The sequence below is a fragment of the Panthera leo genome, chromosome D4 (genome assembly GCF_018350215.1).
Source record: "Panthera leo isolate Ple1 chromosome D4, P.leo_Ple1_pat1.1, whole genome shotgun sequence".
Lineage (NCBI taxonomy): Eukaryota > Metazoa > Chordata > Mammalia > Carnivora > Felidae > Panthera > Panthera leo.
The window spans coordinates 82638158-82657701 of record NC_056691.1 but is presented as its reverse complement, the minus strand read 5'-3'; the positions used below and the strand labels follow the sequence as shown (position 1 = coordinate 82657701).

General features: G+C 41.4%; 1 protein-coding gene across 5 annotated transcripts in view; it reads left to right on the top strand.

Moving 5' to 3' along the window:
* The window catches only part of DENND1A (DENN domain containing 1A), a 508975-nt gene that overhangs the window by 151853 nt on the left and 337578 nt on the right, over positions 1-19544 (top strand). For all 5 annotated transcript variants that reach the window (XM_042912620.1, XM_042912618.1, XM_042912619.1 and 2 more), the window contains 2 exons: positions 2809-2858; positions 14314-14433. In XM_042912620.1, the coding sequence (XP_042768554.1) occupies positions 2809-2858; positions 14314-14433 (170 nt within the window). The remainder of the gene's footprint in view (positions 1-2808; positions 2859-14313; positions 14434-19544) is intronic.

The window sequence follows — 19544 nt, the reverse complement described above, 5'->3', positions numbered from 1 at the left end:
GGCCAGTAGAGTTAACATTGAAAGACACTCTGCCATAAATATAATGCTCAAAATATATTTATATCAGGGTTTTGAAGTCCCCTCTATTAGGGAGTGGTACTTTTCCTATCCAGGTAATTGTGTTTTTTCCTTTGGAAAAGGACGATACGGTAGTTAGATGTGTATATATAGGGAGAAATCAGTATTAAGAAAACTGGTCTATTTCAGCAGTTTTTACGTATAAGATACATTGCTTGTTTCCCCCTTCCCAAACTAAGACGTGGATTTTTCAGTTCTGATTGAGATAATGTGTGAATATGCCTAACACAGAGTAGATGCTCATTTTTGTTTTCTCCTCTGACAGCACACCACTGTCTTGTTTGACTTAAATTGGAATATCAAGCTCTTGTAATATCACAAACATGAAGAAACATATTGTAATGCACAAACATGTGCCTACATTTGCCTATATTCCCTTCCCTCCTCCCCTTCTCCTGCCCTATTGCTTAATTAGACTTATCACTGCTTTCTTGGGTAAAAGGAAAGCTCTTGGGAGGTGGGTTATACCCAGCCCACATTGGGTATTTTGATATTTGTTCTAATATTATCTGACAGACAAGTTCACGGTTGGTTATTACTCTTGACATTAGAAAGTGGTAAGTAGTCTCTATATTGTAGTGAGTAATAAGTTGGGCATATTAGATTCCTTTGACTCTGCTGTAGAGCACAATGCTTCCTCGGAGCCATGGGGGTCCTTTCTTTCAAAAATCTTGAGGCCTTTTGGCAGCTCCACTCCAGCATAGAGTAGAGAAGCACTTCTGCACCTGTCACTTCTGAGGGGAGAGGATAACTGTCTTTGTAGCTGATGTTGGCAGTGAGTGAGCACCGGGTACTGAGTTTTAAAGGATGCTCAGTACATATACTGAAGTCAGGAGATGCTTTGTGGTATCTGGAACTTGACGGGAAAGGAATTTGCAAGGATTTCTTTTTTGCATGTAAATCGTAAGAGTTTTGTATACGTGGGTTAGAGTATGTTTTAGAATTAAGACGGCAGACGTTGAATGTTTTCTGTGACCGTTTTCCCAATATTTGCCTGATACTGACATTATGCACTAAGAAATGGCTAATTTTTTTCTGATTCTCAATTAGCTTTTGCAATTCATTTAAACATGACTGGTTTTAAAACAATATGTATGGACTTCTGAATGCCACATTATGGAATTAACTGATGTGTCAGCGATGCCTCATAGAACATGCTGAAGTATTCTTATCCACTCTTTTTCATTTTTTAGTTTCCTCTGCCTTCACTCTTTCATGACATGCCTTAACAGTACTGCAATATACACAGTAGCAGTCCAAGATGATATTAAAAAATAGGATATGCTCAATTGAATTATGTAGGCGGAACATGCCTGGCAGAGCAAGTCAGTGTGCTTTCTGCTTCATTGAGTGGGTTATTAGATTGATGTGGTTTATTTCTTGAATGATAGAACTGGTTTTAAAAATAAATGAAGCGAGAAGCATCAATTCAGTTAGCATTGATAATTCATTATTATTGGTTAGAAAAGTGCTACATTTGTAAACTGATCTATAATTTATCACTTGGATTAGGATTTGCAATGGGCAGGTTTGTTTTAATTTGAACCAGCTTCTCAATGGCCGAACAATGTGTTCTTCATTTTGTCTTGAGGTTGGGATTTTAAATAGTTAAAGAGGAAATCAAATGCATGAGAGGAATACTTTTTTAAAATTTATAACATTGGTCTGTGAACTTATGATAAGCACCAACTGTGGGCTGTCCAAGTCTGCAGTTAAATTAAGTCAAGCTAGAGAAAATTTTATGAAGGAAGTAATAATTAATTACTTGTATATGTGTTTAGCTATGTGTATATATGCCATATATGTGGAAATGTGTCTCTTGGGAAAAGACACACACACACACACACACACACACACACACACACACACACACACACACTGTATTGTGTCTTATGTAGTGGTGGTCTTAATGTCAGAAGCCTCTCCTTTATGCATCTTCGCAATGTTGCTCTGCTTATTATTCTCTTTTTTGTACACTTCCCTTAAATATTATGTTTGGTTTTATGTACACGTTTGTAAAAAGGTATCTAATCTGGTACTTTGCTTCGGATTTTCACAAATTACAAGCAGGTAAGTGTGCCCATCTATAATGACATTTAACTGAAAATAGTGCATACTTAAAATTGCTGGTGTTGTGATTACAAAATAAATCTATGCCAGAGATGGCAGCTTCTTTATAAAGTAAGTAAATGAAGTTTTAAACTCTAAAAAATGTAGTTGACAATGTTCAGGGACAATTACCGTCAAGTTGGCTTTCTCTTCTGCTTGCGATTTGGCCTATTGATGTAGGGAAGCGTTGTCTAATCCCGGCCCCCTCTGTTCCTAGGTAACAGGCAAAAACGGTGCCAGCAACAGCGGCCCTGCCAGGCCAAACCCATGTGGCTCGGTGTTATTCACTCTGATCCATATGGTCAGGCTGGAGATGGTCCCTGGAGGGGTGTTAACACTCAGCAACCCAACCGCCTCCCTCCCTTCAGAGCTTTCCTGCACGGCTCCTGCTGCTCGCCCATGTGTGATTCTTGATTAATTTTTCATTTTTAATGAAGTTTGATCATGTTTATTATTTCTCATGATTGACTGCCTGTACTCCTCCCATGTAATTGATAAAGCCCATATTTCTTCATCTGTCTCCTCTTTCTTTAGGGTAAAGTTGCTAGATTGTGTGCCGTGGTTAATGCTAGATTTATTGGTCCCATTAGATGTATAAATTATCTCTCTTTCTCTCCACAGGAAGTTCTACAGACTTTGACCAAGTTTTGTTTCCCCTTCTATGTGGACAGGTAGTGTCAGATTTTCAAACTTTACTAGAAAAAAAAGTGTCAATAAACCTGCTATGGAAAATAAAAACCACACCATTCTTAACATTCTGTCTGTTTAACCAAGATTTAAAACATCTATGTTTGAAGGAGAGTTGCAATATTCTCCTTTCCTGGGGATTTTATTGACACTATCAAAAAGTTTAAAGCTTAGAGCTTTGCATTGGTCAGTCTGTGAGATGTTTTTCACCCGGCATTAAATTTTTGATTTTGGTTATCAGTCTCAAACCATGATTAAGAATGGTTGGTATTTATTCCAATGCTATTTAATTTTACTTAAATATGAATATATTTAACTTAAGCAAGCAATGTTGCATTATTCCATGGCCTTATGAATATTATATAGACTTTGTTTTTCCTTGATTCAACTTAAAATTTAAATGATCACAGGCCTATCTTGTTTAAAGGTGTTCAGCTATTTAAAAGACATGTTGCTAAATAGCATCTTGCATTTTAGGTGGCTAAGAATGGCATCTATGGGCAAATAAGCATTTTCTATAGCTTTCTAGACTAAAAACAAACAAAACCATCTGAATATTACCTTAGATTTTGCGTTCTGGTAAGCTGTTGGAAAGGTATCGATATAAGAACTCCAAGATAATTAAAATAGTCCGAGGGTTAAGAAAAAAAAAAAACAAAAAAAAAAAACACTAGTTAATGGTAACAATTTTGGAAGAACTTTTTTTTAACTGTATAAAAACTATACTTGACTAACAATATTAATAAAATGTCGAAGCAGTCTTCTTCATCTTATTTTCAAGAAATGTCTCCTGTGTGTTTCATTAAAGTTTAAGCATTATTTTTGCAACCTACCTTATGCCTTCAAAAGCCCACTTTTAGTGACAGGGCTTTTAGAAAATATCATTATAAGTTATAGCTGCCATAATGTGTTCTAAGTAAACTACACAATGGCCCATCTTCAGGAAGGTTCTGTCTTGTATTTTAGTGTGCCCAAACCAGGCAGGTCTGAAGGGTTTTGGTGGTTTAGAGAGCACGTGGGGAGTGTGCTGTTTGGTCTTTTCTACACTTGGTAGGAGGGGCGTTCCGCTTTGTTTGGCAGCAACCTGAAAATGGTGTGAGATGAGAATTGGTAGCCAAAGGAGTTTAAAAGAGTATTAAAAGGAAAAAGAGTACTAAAAAGCAGCACTGGAATGTTGCCAACTACTTATAATCACTATTTTCCCTGGTTCTAACATGTTATTTTTAAGCCAATCAGCCATTGTAGTATTTCCAGACTTGGGCCTTTTTAAATCCTGGTACCCATGTTGTTTTAGCAGTGGATTCATGCTCAAAACAGAATAGCCTTAGTTTTAAGAGGGTCAGTCTTTGTAATGAGAGTCCTCTTGTCTCTTCTTTATCCTGTTCCTTCTTAAAATAGCAAGGAGGTAGGGTTTTCTTGAGAGACGTTTAATGCAAACTTCACATTTATATGTATGAATTAGCGATGCATGAAATTTCCTCCAGTTGCCTATAAAATGTATTACAAATTATGGCAAGGGCATATTTATATAAATTAATAAAGCTGAGATGTTTTTATTTAAGTTTTTTTTTATTTTGTTTTTTAAGTTTTTAAAGTTTTTTTTTTTTTTTTGTTTTTTTGTTTTTTTTTTTTTGAAGTAGTCTCTACACCCAACATGGGGCTTGAACTCATGACCCTGAGATCAAGAGTTGCACGCTTTGGTGACTGAACCAGCCAGGCCTGGAGCCCTAAAGCTGAAATGTTTTAAAATGTGGTTAGGAATCTAACAAAGAAAAATGAGAGAGCACGTTTTTACATGACTTCTTGTAGTGGTGATCAGTTTGGGAGAGGTATTCCTTAACTGACTTTAAAATCGAACTTGGGAAGAAATGCACAATGTGATTAGATCCCCTCTTTTCCTCTCATGGCAACCACACCCCTCTACTTCCCTACCTGTCTCGGTGATTACATTCTTGAGAGAAAGCAGAGTCTTTAAATAGTTCTAAAGGTTTTTTGTTTTGTTTACCAATCCCCTGATACCTTTTTTTCTGTTGTTAGAAAAATATTTTTCTTCTAAAATGCTTCTCTTTAGATCACTCTCCCCTAATCATGTTTCTCATATTTTTAAACAGAATGATTTGGGACAGACATGTCCCTTTATGGATCTGTTTTAACCCTTGCCTTGTATAATGGTTCTTCTTTTTTTAATGTTTGTTTATTTATTTTGAGAGAGAGAGCGAGAAAGCATGAGTGGGGGAGGGGCAGAGAGAGGGAGAGAAAGAATCCCAAGTAGGCTCCACACTGTCAGCCCAGAGCCCAATGCAGGCTCAGTCTCATGAACTGTTAGATCATGGCCTGAGCCAAAATGAAGAGTTGGACATTCAGTCGACTGAGCCACCCATGTGCCCCTATAATGGTTCTTTCTTACATTTCATTATGTTCCACACTCTGTAAGTGTTGATAACTTTTATTGATATAAAAAAAAAACAACTCACTTTATTTTGGGGACTGTATTTTTTTCTCTTCTCTTTCCCCACTTGTAACCTTTGCATACTTTAATGCCGAAGAGATAATAATTATGGAGTTTACTTACAATAAACACAAAGGTTTTAATGTTAATTTTTTTTTATTACTTTGCAGTTGGCCCTGTCGAATGGATATGCCCAGATTCTGAGGCCCACAACCCCCCCCCCACCCCCAATGTATTTATGATATCGTTTGCTTTAGAAAATATGTCAGCATGAGAGATGAGTAATGCCCTAGGTGATTACGTTCAAAAAAGAAAGCTTCCTAATCTTTTTAGTATTTGTACTTTCTACCCCAAGGAACAGTAATACAACTTTCCGACACTTCTAGTCTATATCAAGAGTGGGATTTTCACAGTCATCATCAAATCACCCGTTAACATTGACATCTTACTGTCTTTTGTGTTGTTTTAAGATTTTTCTTTCTGAAACTAGGACTTATGAAAAATAATAATGCCAGTGGCTCTTCAAAAGAAAGTGCTTTCTCATGTGTTACCTCACTTTATCCTCCTATCCTAAGAGATGAGAACGGGTGCTATTATCCTCATTTGAACAAACTCTAAGCTGCAGAGAAATTAGGATTTGCCCACAGCCCCCTTAGGCTGCTAGCACAACGTAGATGTCCATCTCCCAAATGAATACATTTTTCTAGAACATGTTGTGGGAGCATCAGTCACCAAACAGAGCAGAAAGGAAGGAAATTTGTATTTGAGCCCTTAATTGACTCTAGTCTGCGTGCTGGACACGTCCACACTGGTACTTCATTTGTTTCTTCTAAAAGATGGATGATGGTGGTATCTCTTTTACAAAAGAGCAAAGGAAGTCTCCAAATGTGTAGCCCTCTGTCGGGCGGCACGGAAATGGTATTGGACTTGGGGTCCCGCCCACCATGTGTTTCTCAGTGTAGTTCAGGAAGTATTACAAGCACACATTAAAGAGTATCTCTCCAAATGGACAGTGAGGTTAGAGAAGACTGAGATGGTCAGAGAAAACTTCTCACGGTGGGGGAGACGTGAGTTGAGTCTGCAAGGACAGTAAGAAGGGGGTAAGTGGAAGGGAGAGCCTCCCTCCCCATCTGTGCTGAAGAGCAAAGCAGAGGAGAAACCACGAGTGAGCTTAGAGCTTGCTCAGCCAGAGCAGATGGAGCCTGTTGGGGAGAGGGTGACGTGTACCGTGATAGCTTGGGCTCTGGCTACAGGAGGCCTTGAAAGTGTGTGGGAGCAAGATGAAATTCATCTGGTTCAGACGTCCCATTTTACAGAAGGAAAACCAGGATTTGCAGAGGTGAAATGATTTGCTTATGGTCACAACGAAGTAATCACAGCTGGGAAAGAAACATACTCTTACTCCTAGTGCAGAGTTATTTCCACCCTATGCTGTACTTGAGGCTCTTGGTGGAAAGGAGTCTTGACTTGACCTGTTGAATGGCTCAGTCGGTTAAACGTCGGGCTTCGGCTCAGGTCATGATCTCGCGGTTTGTGAGTTCGAGCCCCATGTCAGGCTCTGTGCTGACAGCTCAGAGCCTGGAGCCTGTTTCGGATTCTGTGTCTCCCCCTCTCTCTTTCTCTCTCAAAAATAAACATTAAAAAAAAAATTTTTTTTAAAAAAGGGAAGAAAAAAGATTTATGTGCCATTTCATACCGTGGTGCTACTTGCTTGCCCTTGGTAGCTGGCAACCTGCTTCAGTCGGAGCACTCAGGAGACTCGCTGGAGGATGGAAAAGCTCTTCCTTCCTTCCAGGTTTGTGCTTCTCTTTCAGAACCCAGCAAGTCAGCTACCGTTCGATTGCCCTATAAATCATCCTGTACCCCAGTACACACAGATGACATGAGCACAGGATGAAATGACATGATCTTTTAAGGGTCAGGGGAAGGTGCAGTTTGTTGGTTTAGGATGTAACCAGGGACGCAGATGGGATTCACACGCTGCTTGCTGTTTTGTTATGTATCTGTTATGTGCCAGGCAGTGTGCTGTGTTCTCCTGCACTAAAGGTTTAAACATTTGACAGCTTACCATCACCATAATGCCAAATATGAGGAAACGGGCTCAGAGAGCTTCAAAACCTTGCCCGAGGTCCCACTCCTAGTAAGTGGTAGAGCAGCTCTCGGAACTTCCAATTCCACCTTACTTTTTCTCTATCACACCACCTCCATTAGATCCATCACACCAGAAATAAAGTAACCAGGGGCACCTGGGTGGCTCAGTCGGTTAAGTGTCTGACTCTTGGTTTTGGCTCAGGTCACAATCTTATAGTTTGTGGATTCGAGCTCCGCATCAGACTCTCTGCTGACAGCACGGGGCCTGCTTGGGATACTGTCTCCCTCTTTTTCTGCCCCTCCCCTGTGTGCACGCGTGCACGCGTCCTCTCTCTGTCTCTCAAAAATAAACGTTACAAAAATTAAAAAGAAATAAAGAAATACCAAAAAAAAAAAAAAACAAAACCCATCAAAGTTTCTTTCAAAGCAATGTATATTTGTTGTAGAAAAGCAGAAAATTCTAAAATCGGAAGAGAACGAAACCTAAGGCAGAAAATGAAACTAATGTGCATGATTAGTGTGTCAGTCTCTGCCTGCTCAGACCTTGGCCCTTATTCTGCGTCTACACATTCATCATATTCTGCTTTGTGAAACCGGATTCGTTTGGCCCACTTTCATCCCTGTCTGTCGTTTTTGGTTTTGTCCCGTGACTTTTCTTACCAAGGTCATCTGCAACCTCTGTTTTGCTCCTCGCGCCTTGTGGTCACTGTCCACGGCATTTGATAACAGTGAAGCAGCGGGGCTTTAGTGGGCAGATCATTGGGGGTAGCAACCTGGAGGACCTAGGTTTTATTTTTTGTTCTGCCACTGACTTGGTCCCTGATGTGTGGCAAGTGACATTTCCCCTAAGGGCCTTAGTTTTCTTCATGGGTAAAATGAGGGGACTGGATTAGATCTCTCCTATTCCTTCTGGTTTTGATACTGTTTTGATTTTCCAGTTTCGGATTCAGTTTTGCTTTGTCAGGTTCATGTAGGCGAAGGAGTGGAGAGCTCTCTCTAAATTATCTGGTGAGTTTCTCGAGCAGATAGGTATTGCCCTGTATCTGGCAGTGTGTAACCTACTCTAGGTCCCCAGACATTTTGGGTCAATGCCACTCTTGCCACTTGGATCTTTGAGCTTGGAATGTGAGAAACTTGAGTCTTAGGCAGATGAAAGGTTTATGGAAGGAAGCTTTGAGGCTCATGTAACTTAAGGTTGAGATGTGGTAGTATGATAAAACTTGATCCCTGCCCAATGTCCTGTATGCACAGAAGGAAAGGAAAAGCAGCACTAGGGGGGCCCGGAAGTGGTGCTTGACAGGTAATTGTTAGTGAGCCATATTAAATTGAGGATGACAGAACGTTAGGTTCCATGTCTTGAATTTTATAATTTCATAACGATTATTTTCACTTTGTATCTACTATATGCTAGTTTACTTTGCATACATTGTTTCTACTCCCCAAAACCACTCTGCAAAGTATTTTCATTTTGTAGGTGAGGGTCAGAGAGGTACAAACTTGCCTGCCCTCCCAGAGCTAATGACCAGCATATCTGGGATTCGAATCCAAAGGCCTGTTTCTTCCCGCTCCTGCGTCATGAATCTCTGCCTCTGTTGAATCATCACGAGCAGCTTAAAAAACCAGTTCTGCTAGTTCTCTATCCTCTTGTTCCCGTTCATTGTCCTTCTTGGAAGAGTTAGCTACACACTCCAGCTTACCCCTCAGCCCTCTTCAGTCTTTCTTCTGCCTCTGTCATTCACCTCGAGCTTTTCTTATCAAGGGCATCTGCAACCTGTATATCGCTCACTTCAATTTTTCTGTCCCATCTTGATTCATGGGTACAGTTGACCATTCCTTCCTGCCTGTTCTCCACTTTTCCTTTGATGGTCTTTTATCTATGGGTAATCTCGTCCTGATCCTCTTTTGTTTCTCTGAATGCTCTCGCTAAGTGACCTTGTATTTTACTGTGACATTAAATACATCTGGGTGTAGATGACATCAATTTATAGCTCCAACCCAAACCTTCCCTCTGATTTCCTAGGTAGTATGTTCAACCACGTACTTGACATTTCTATCTCAGGGTTTCTCAGACTTACCATGTCCTGAATGGAACTCTTAGCTCTCCCCGCAAACTGGTGTTTTGTATCATGAAAGAGTAATTTGCTGTCTTTTCACTCTCCGTACATCTGCAAGCCTGTCATTATGCACACCAGCTGGCTGTAATTTGGAACTCTCCACCCGGACCCCACCTTCACTCTTCCCACCATGAGTTAAGCCTCTACCTTGTCTCACCTGGACTAGTCCAGTAGCCTCCTGATTATTTTCTCTGCCTCTACTTCTGCCTTCTCCTAAACTATTCTCCACGTAACATTTACAATTGGATTAGACTGTTATTCCCTTGATGAAAACCTGTCAGTGGCTTTCCATCACCTTTACAAAAAAAAAAAAAACACAAAAAACAAAACCAAATTTTTACCATAACCGATGAGGCTTTCTGTATGATCTGGCTTTTGCTTTTATCTAGCAACTTCCTATCATGCCACTTTCCCTTTAGCTCCTGTATCTTAGCTGCACTGGTGTTCTTTGAGATCCTTGAACATGCCTAGCTCTTTCCCACCTGAGAATCTTTGCCCTGCTCATTCCTCTGCCTGAAACACCCGGTCCCCTGTTTCTGAAGTCGTTGCTCCGGCTCGTCTTTTGTCATCTTTGAGAAGCTGTCTCTAACCTCCTTGTCTGAATAGGGCTTTGCCTTTTCTTGCATTTTCTTCCCTCCTTGTTCTTGCTTTGGTTTCACAGAACACTGGTACAAGCTGTATGCTTTGTGGTACACTTGTTTATTATTCCTTTCCCGCTAGCTGGGAATCTCTGTAGCAGGACAGATGGTGAGCACTTCTTACGGGATAGTAGTCTAGTAGTTGCTCTCGTAAGATGGACAGCTAAACTGAAAGTGAGATAATACGGAAAATCCCATCTCTCCCTGGAAGTTTGAAATCACCCTGTCTGTTGACATGCTTCCTGTCATGTATACACTGAACCTGTAAATAACTTCGAGATTAAGCAAAATGCTGCTGGAGGAGCCTTGAATGGTTCACAGGCATTTCCAAGTCAGCCTGAATGTTAACATCTGGTTTGAATATTCGTTGCTTTTCTCCCTTGTTTTCCATATTCATCTCGGCTTGGGAAGTGCAGTGAAGGGTGGTGTTGGCCCTGGTCTCCTGGGCTTATTTCTGGAAATACTCAAATTTGGTTTCCCTTGCTCAGTGGGCAGTGGGTCTGTTTGAGAAGACAACTATCTGGATCCCTCACATACCTGAGTTCCTTCAGTGGAGTTGAACGCTGGAGGTGAGGGAAGGGTTTCTTTGTGTTTAGTGGAGGCTGGCAGGATGGAGAGGGCTTTGAAGCAGAATGGGGCGTGGAATTTCGTTTTAGTCCTGATACCTTGAGAAAACAAAACCAACAAGACAAAAAGACCATGTGCCTCAGTTTTCCCATCTTATAAAGCAAGAGACTCGAGCCAGATGGTTTCTGCAGTTCCTCCCCGTTTTAATCATTGTGAAATCTCTGATCCCTGTTAAAAAGTTCTGGATTCTGATACTGGAGGTAGACACAAACCCTGCAGCGTCTAGCGAAGCAGACCCTTTCCCCAAAGTCATTTTTATGGAGAAAGAGTGAACACTCTCCCACAGTACAGCAGCAAGCGGAGAGGGAATGACAAGATTCCTCAGAGATTGAGAACCCTTCAACTTAACCTCTGAGCACCCTTGCCTAACTTTTAGTTTATTGCAGATTGTCCAAGGAGAAGAGATTTGAGAGTTTGCTGCTTTAGGACCCCTTTTGCTTGTTTGTTTAAGTGGCTTGTACTTTATTAGTGTTTAAATGTTTTTTTTTTATCTTTTTTTATTTTTGAGAGACAGTGTACACGATTGGGGGAGGGGCGGAGAGGGGGAGACACAGAATCTGAAGCAGAATCTGAGCTATGAGCACAGAGCCTGATGAAGGGCTCAAACCCACAAACCACGAGATCATGACCTGAGCTGAAGCTGGATGCCTAACTGAATGAGCTACTACTACCCAGGCACCCCTACCCTGTTAGGATTTAAAAACGGTGAATCAACTGAGAATAACAAATGTTGTCTCCTAAGCTGTGTCCCTTTACTCGTTTACATTACTGTAAGCATGAGCAGCTCCCTTGGTCTCCCAAAGGACTGTCCTTTACTGAAAAGATGCAACTGAGAAGAGGGAAAGGCAGGCTTCCTTTCTCCACTCGTAAGGATTACAAAAATGAGTCCGTCAGGAAGATGCTGAGCAAATGCATGATTTTAATATGAATTTTTGTTTTCCTTCCGACGGTAACTTGACAGCTTGCGTCTCTCTTATTAATTGTTTTTATTATGGACTGGCCTTTATGGTAAATGCTTACCTCACTTATTCCCAAAACCTCCTTTGGGTTGAGCAGTGGTCTCTCATTGTTATTCCAGGTAAAGAAACTGAGGTGCTTAGAGGTTAAGTAACTTGCTAAATGAAGGCCCCGTTAGCAAGTGATTGAGTTGGGATTTGAACCAAGTAAATGAGTAATGAATCTTTCTTTGAGCCTAGGATGTCGCTAAAAGCATTTTCAGCATTTTTAATGGTGGTGAAAAGATAAATAGGGAAATTAATGACACTCACTTCACAAACCAAGTTGTGTTCATTCTGTGTCCTTTTCCTAAGGATCCCGGGTGTTTTCTTTTCATTCAGTCCTATCAATACCCCTTCCTTCTCAGATGCCTTATTTTAAACATTCTAGAAGTGAAATCACACCCTGAGTTAAAATAATGAACAGTCATATTTTATATGATCACATAATACTATGTCACAAAAGCATGACCTTATTTGTAATTTAGAAATCATTGTGACCTGTTGCTTTAAATATTTTAATAATTCAAGTTTTTTTCTCCTCCCCCCAGTGAGGCCCACTTTTCTCCCCAATCACTTTAATTATGTGAGCTAGAATCCTGTTTCTCACACATCTTCAGTTCTCAACCTTGTTAAAATTAATCATATAATCCCCCTTTAAAACATAGTATTAAATCACCATAGTAACACAGTATCCAAGCTTTATTGATAAAACATAACAGCCATAGGAAGGTAGAGTTTGGTGTCCCCTGGACAGCTCTATAACTTTTATAGAAATGTGTTCCTTCTCCTGGCTTGTGTAAGGTGGAGGGGTAGCATTACTTACACCTGTTTTATTACCACGTTGCTTTTAAATTGCCACCTTGTTTTCGCTCACCTTCCTAGTTAAGAAGGGAGAGTGGAACACTTTCTTTTCTTTCTGAATTATTTTCTGGTACTCTGTAACCACCCTCTAGGGGATGGAATTGTTTCCTTAAACATGACCAGGTAGGGTCCATTGACCCTGTTGTACTGGGATACCTTGAAAGTCTCTTTCATTTTAATTTTCTTGTGTGGTTTGTATAAGGAAGTGTTAGAAATGAAGGCTATCCATATTTGAAAAATTAACTACGTATCCTATTCCAAAGACTCAGTAAATCTGTCTGCCTTTGGAAGGGGCTTGGTGAATGATTTTTCATTTCTGCTGGCAACTTATAAAGTAAATTACAGGTGAGAGCATTGATTTGAATATTTATCAATTTGAGTATATTTTGTAAAATACAATATATGTAAAATACAAGTTAATGAGTTAGTTTGAATAATTCGATGTCAAATTCTAAAATATTACGCTAGCATAGATTTGTGTATTAGAATTTGGAATATTTAAGTTTTTAAAAAGGAATCCGAACTAAGTGGTAAACTGATTTTAAAAAGGGGGTTTTAAAAACACTTTGCAAACGCCAGAAACGTTTCTAGATTAATCTGATTAGTAACATGCTTTTTAATCTCTTGAAACATATTTCCTATTTTATGTTTTATGCGTGGCTTGCTGATTTTTGTGTCGATGCAGGAATTTTTGCCTTTTTTTCTTTACTGTTTGTCTTTAAAGCCTGTTTCCATTTCTTAGCACCTTGCATTGTTAAGACATTTGGTATTTCTGTCCTGTAACATACATGTTCCCCCCGAACCCCAATGTTGTGAAAGATACAAGAATTCAGGACAGTAGTAACTAACCTTGCCCTCTTGAATTCCACCTCCTCCCCTTGGAAGCTCTGTGAACATGATTCGCTTACATGCCTATTCCGTCCTGTAGTTGCTTTTCCTGTAAAATGGGAACATCATCTAAATTCCAGGGTTGTTTGGAGAGTAAATGAGATGGAATATATCAAGTGTCCAGCTTGGTGACTGGCACACAGTAGACGCTTAAGTTCTGTTGCCATTTTGTTTTCTGAACTAGCGGAATGGTCAGGTGAACATGGTTAACAGCAAGCTGGCAGGGTAGGCTTTGGCGTCACAAAGGCCTAGGTTTAAAACCCAGCTTTTTGCAGCTAACCAGCTGGCACCTTAGGCAGTGCTGCCCTAGGCTGTTGCCTTGTCTATAAAATGAGGTTAATAGAATGCTCCTTTCAGGATTCGGTGGGATGATTAACAGGGCTACCTGCCTACTCAATCTGTGGAAGGCATGGGAGCTCCAATGAGGTGATGAGGCGGTCACTATGTATAAAATGAGGTTAATAGGATGTATCTTCAGGATTTGATGAGATGATTAACAGGGCTACCTGCCTGAACTCCGTAAATGGAAGGTTTGGTAGCTACTTTGGTAGTGAGGTGGTCACTAGAATGGGCTGCTTGTGGTCTTTTTTGTTTGTTTGTTTGTTTTTTACTAGCTCACAGTCTGTTCCCTTCAAGTGTGTAAATTTTGAGTTCATTTGTAGAGTTTCACTGAGAAAGGAAATGTTACAGGTTCAACGACTTGTCGTGATTAGATACTTTATCAAGAAACTCACTGCACATTCGTTTTTCCCTTTGTTCTGTCTTTGCTGCAGCCTCACAGTTAGCCAAGTTGGCCAGAACTTCACATTCGTGCTCACTGACATTGACAGCAAACAGAGATTCGGGTTCTGCCGCTTATCTTCAGGGGCGAAGAGCTGCTTCTGTATCTTAAGGTAAGGGAGAGTGGCTTTGGCTCTTGGCTACTTCTTGAAACAATGTCAGCCTCCACGTTGTTCCTCTGCAATTAAATTTTCCAGCTGTTCTCCTTATTTTCCTATCTGTTTCCCACAAGTCACTGCATTCGGGGAGAAGGACTCCACAGCGTTGTTCCTGCACTCTAAGTTCTGCAGATAATTGTATTTATTTATTTGCATCACGTCCCTTGGGTGGGAAAGGGATCATGGCTTCTGTGGAGTTTGTGGAAGCTGGGGAGTCAGCATGGCTTCGGTTTGTCCCGCTGTTATCTGGAGCTGTCAGAAATTCGCCTGTTAGGCTTTCCCTTGGACATTTTGTGTATGTAAGATTATTAATAAAGTATGTGTCTGCAGCTCAGGACGTCTTGCAGACACTGATTGTGTCCTCCTCAAAGTAACACCCTTGCCCTCTCTGGGTCAGTGAGGGAGTAACTGTTTCCCCAACTGGGCTACTTCTCTAGAGGTTTGAAAAAAGTATGGGATCCTGGAAGAAGGCTTCTTTAGGTCTTCCAAACCCCTTTGTACACCAGAGCCACACTTGGCCTAATGCTCTGTTTCCTCCTGCCAGAGGGCCAAGGTGTGTTCCGAGGAGGCGAGGAGGGGGAGGATGTGTGGAAATCCGATTTTGGAGCTGCTGGCTCTGTGGGCTCCTGCTGGGCGCCTCCTAAGGGGGAAGTAAAGGCATCCCACACACTCTCCTCTCCATCTGCCTCGGTTAAGTAGGTGTCAGAGGGGCCTGCCTCCTGTCTCTCTCTGCTCGTGTGGAGCAGCCCCGGGCAGGACAGCAGGGAGGCGCCCCTGACAAAACCCGGGTCCCCAGTCTTGGGCTTGCGCCCAGGGATAAAAGGCCAGACTCTATGAATTCCAGAAAGAGTGGTTCTCTGGTACATTAGTTTTTGCACTTTCTTCCTCTCCTCACCAAGAAAAGACCTCCCATCCCAGCCCCCCAAACACATACACACTCCTACCATAGGAGAAAGAGGGGCTGACTTTTGAAGTACCTTTGCTCAATAACTGTCAGTCTGGTTTACATTTCTCCGCACAAATGTTGTTATTGTTGTTGTTAATCAGCAAAGTCAGCTCTCTTCTTCACCAAGCATAAGGTCTGTAATTCGGCCCTAGAGGGCAACCGCTGGAAAGACCACGGGAAGGAGATACAATGCGGATGCTCTGTGAGATTAAATGTGTGTAACTGCTCTCAAGCTGGCTCAGGAGCCCAGGCCCAAGGGTTACCCACTTGGAGCATTAGCGTCTGATGTAAATGATGATTTACATTTTGATTCAGCAATGTTGGATTTTTTTTTTCTTTTTAAACAAAGTTTTCTCTTCCATTTTGCCTAACATTGCATTTTAGACTTGGCTAGGGCGCTGATATTTACATAGTCATTTAGAGGAGATGGAGGTTTAAGACAAGTTCTTAAAGTTTTGCAGAAAGGCTTTTTTGTTGTTGTTTTTTGTTTTTGCATAATGTTTTGGTTTACAATGTTTCTTCCTTTCAAAGCTGGGATGTGCATGTTGGGGGGCGGGGTGGGACTCTGAACTGGCACTATCTCGTTCACTCAACAAATTTCTGAGAGTGGAAAACTGTTGATGTAAAAACATCAACAGTGTGTATTTGACTTTGCGTGTCTGTGCGTAGGGTCATGGATGGCGTGCTTACAAGAAGCTAGTTGATTAGCCTTCATGCTGCCATCATTTAGAATGAAAAAAAAGCAGCAATTGGTCTGTTTTCTCTCTGTTATCCCAGCTTGGAACTGTGGGAAGAATTTGGTGGGTTAATTCATTCATTTGTTCGTCAGCCCTTACTTGAGTGCCTACTATTAGCTGGTCCCTGCCCTAGAGGAGTTCCCAGAACAAACTGGGGAGAAGTATGATCATGCTGTAATATGCTATATATAAAGCATAGGACGGTTCCACGGCACAATGTCTCCTCACTATTGATGTTCTAGGGCCAGAGGATAGTGATTGTGGTTAAAAATAGAGTCCAGATGAAGTCTGGGACACGCGTTTCATGGGTATTCAGCATGGCGGGCGGAAAGCTCACTTCCCTTGCCCAGGTTGTACATATGCAAAAAGCATGCACAGGGCCACTTCCCCCTGTGGCTTCGTTTGGGAACATTGCTGAATTGAGACTGGCATTTGAATGGAAGGGTCTGCTGTTCACCTTGGGTGACAAGTTGGCAGCATGTTCAGTGGAGAGTGGAGAGGTCTGCCGGGAGAATGCAGGTGCGATTTAGGCCTAGGTTCTATTATTAGCATTTTCAGTCTCCTTGCTTTTTCGAGATGCTTCATCTCCTTGCTTTTTTTCCCAGATGCTTTTCCTTTATTATTATTATTTTTTTAATGTAATTTCTTGTCAAATTGGCTAACATACAGTGTGTAAAGTGTGCTCTTGGTTTCTGGGGTAGGTTCCCGTGGTTCAGTCACTTACATATAACACCCAGTGCTCATCCCAACAAGTGCCGTCCTCAATGCCCATCACCCATTTTCCCTTCTCCCCCAGCCCTCCATCCACCCTCAGTTTGTTCTCTGTATCTTTTATGTTTTGCCTCCCTCCCTCTATTTTTTTCCCCTTCCTCTCCCCCATGATCTTCTGTTAAGTTTCTCAAGATCCACATATAAGTGAAAACATATGATATCTGTCCTCCTCTGACTGACTTATTTCACTTAGCATAACCCTCTCCAGTTCCATGCTACAGTTTGGACAGTTTCCTTGCTACAAAAGGCCAGATTTCATTCTTTCTCATTGCCGAGTAGTATTCCATTGTATATATAAACCACATCTTCTTTACCTTTTCATCAGTTGATGGACATTTGGGCTCTTTCCATAATTTGGCCACTGTTGAAAGCGCTGCTATAAACATTGGGGTACAAGTGCCCCTATGTATCAGCGCTCCTGTATCCTTGGATAAATTCCTAGCAGTGCAATTGCTGGGTCATAGGGTAGTTCTATTTTTAACTTTTTGAGGAACCTCCACACTGTTTTCCAGAGAGGCTGCCCCAGTTTGCATTCCCACCAACAGTGCAAGAGGGTTCCTGTTTTTCCACATCCTCACCAGCAATAGACGCCTTCCCTTTAGTTCACCAGTGCCTTGAGGTCCAGTGTCTGTTCGCAGTGTGCCCGGTGCTCTAGCTTGTGTGCTCATGAGCCACCTCTGCTTGTGCTCTCCATTTCTTCTCATGGTGGGGAGGGCTGGGTAGCTCCCAGTGATTGTGTCTTGTGCAGACATAGTCTCCACTGTTCTAGAATTTCGCTTCTTAGGATCGCTCCCTCTCTGACTGCTCTCCCAAGCTCATGTGCTTCCTGGCCCATATGAGTCTCTGGGCCTTTCTGCCTTCACACCTTTATCCATCCACCCACAGCAGCCTTTTCCAGGCAGAAGTAATCATCCTCACCTCTGGGGGCACCTAGCATGCTTTGCATACTTCAGTTACATGCTCATAAACCTGCATCATCCTTTTACCTCTTCCTCCTCTTCCTCTAAAATGAACTCATTAAGGGTAAAGATAGTGTCTTAAGCAACTTTGTATCTCCAGCACTTAGTGCAGCCCTTGGCCAACATACTGTGTGCATGGCCTTCAGACATGGAGATGTATTCCATTTGAATGCAAGAATAGGACACTGAAGGCTCTGAGTGACAGGACAGGCCTCATGGGACACCAGTTCAAGAGAAAGTGTGAAATACAGTAGTAGAGAGATGTGGTTCATACTCCCAGACTTATTTCTGTTAGTTACAAGAGGTCCTCTTGAATCTCACTGTGGAGATCTAGTGTTGAATGACAGGCATTGTGTCCATAAAATCCGTAAAGGACTAGGCCATCAGTGTTAGAAACTTTAAACTTAATTTCACAATGAAAGGTTCTTAGATACCTGTCATACAATATAAGTTATTGGGTCCATTGTTAGAAGTGTTGTCTGTTCCTTCCCCCTAGAATATAAGTTCCATGAAGCCTGGGAATTTTTATCTGTTTTGTTCCCAAATATACCCAACGTACAGAGTAATGGCTATACATAGTAGGCACTTAGTAATACTTGTTTCATGAAGGAAAGAATTCCTGATGAATAAGCCCTGTGTTTATTTTTAACACAGGTCTAATTCTGTCACCAGCTAACCTTGACAGAAATGTAGTTGTGCTAGGGTATGAACAAGTCTCATTAACACAAATACCATGGTTTGTAAAGTTCAAATGCATTATTTTGTCCCGCGGTTGACTAGTTCTTTATATTTAGGCATTTTACTTTTCCTTGAGATTCGCCATAATATTATTTAACTATTTGCTGGATGGTAGTCAATACTGGCTTAAAAGCACAGCTGGGGGTGGGGGTACCTGGGTGACTCAGTCGGTTAAGCATCTGACTTTGGCTCAGGTCATGATCTCATGGCTCGTGAGTTCCAGCCCTGCATCGGGCTCTGTGCTGACAGCTCAGAGCCTGGAACCTGTTTCGGATTGTGTCTCCCTCTCTCTCTGTCCCTCCCTTGCTCCCCCTCTGTCTCTCTGTCTCTCTGTCTCTCTCTCTCTTTGTCTCTCTCTCAAAAATAAACAAACATTAAAAGAATTAAAAAAGCACAGCTAGAGAGCAATAGATACGTGTAAGTTAGTCCTTCTTCAGTATAAACCCAGGAATGTGAGGCAGAATTAGCATTTTCAGGTAGCACCAGCTGAGTCTGTTATGGTATAAGCATTTACCTCTGAAATCCTTCAAGTATCATAAAGTGACCTAGAACCATACTTTTTTCATGACTTCCGACTTGTCCAAATGGCACATGTTTCATCAAGGCTAAAACTGTAATGAAATATGTTATTTATAGCCAACTTCTGGTTTTGGAGAAACAGAAGGAGCATAAGAGTTCAAAGCCATAACTGTGTTGTTTGTGGGTGTGGATTATGGGAGATATGTCACATAATAATTAAATGTTTTACTTTTTATAAAGGAACTTTTTAAATTTTTTTTGAATCTTTATTTATTTTTGAGAGAGAGACAGAGTGCAAGTGGGGGAGGAACAGAGGGAGAGGGAGACACAGAATCCAAATCAGGCTCCAGGCTCCAAGCTGTCAGCACAGAGCCTGACTCGAGGCTTGAACTCATG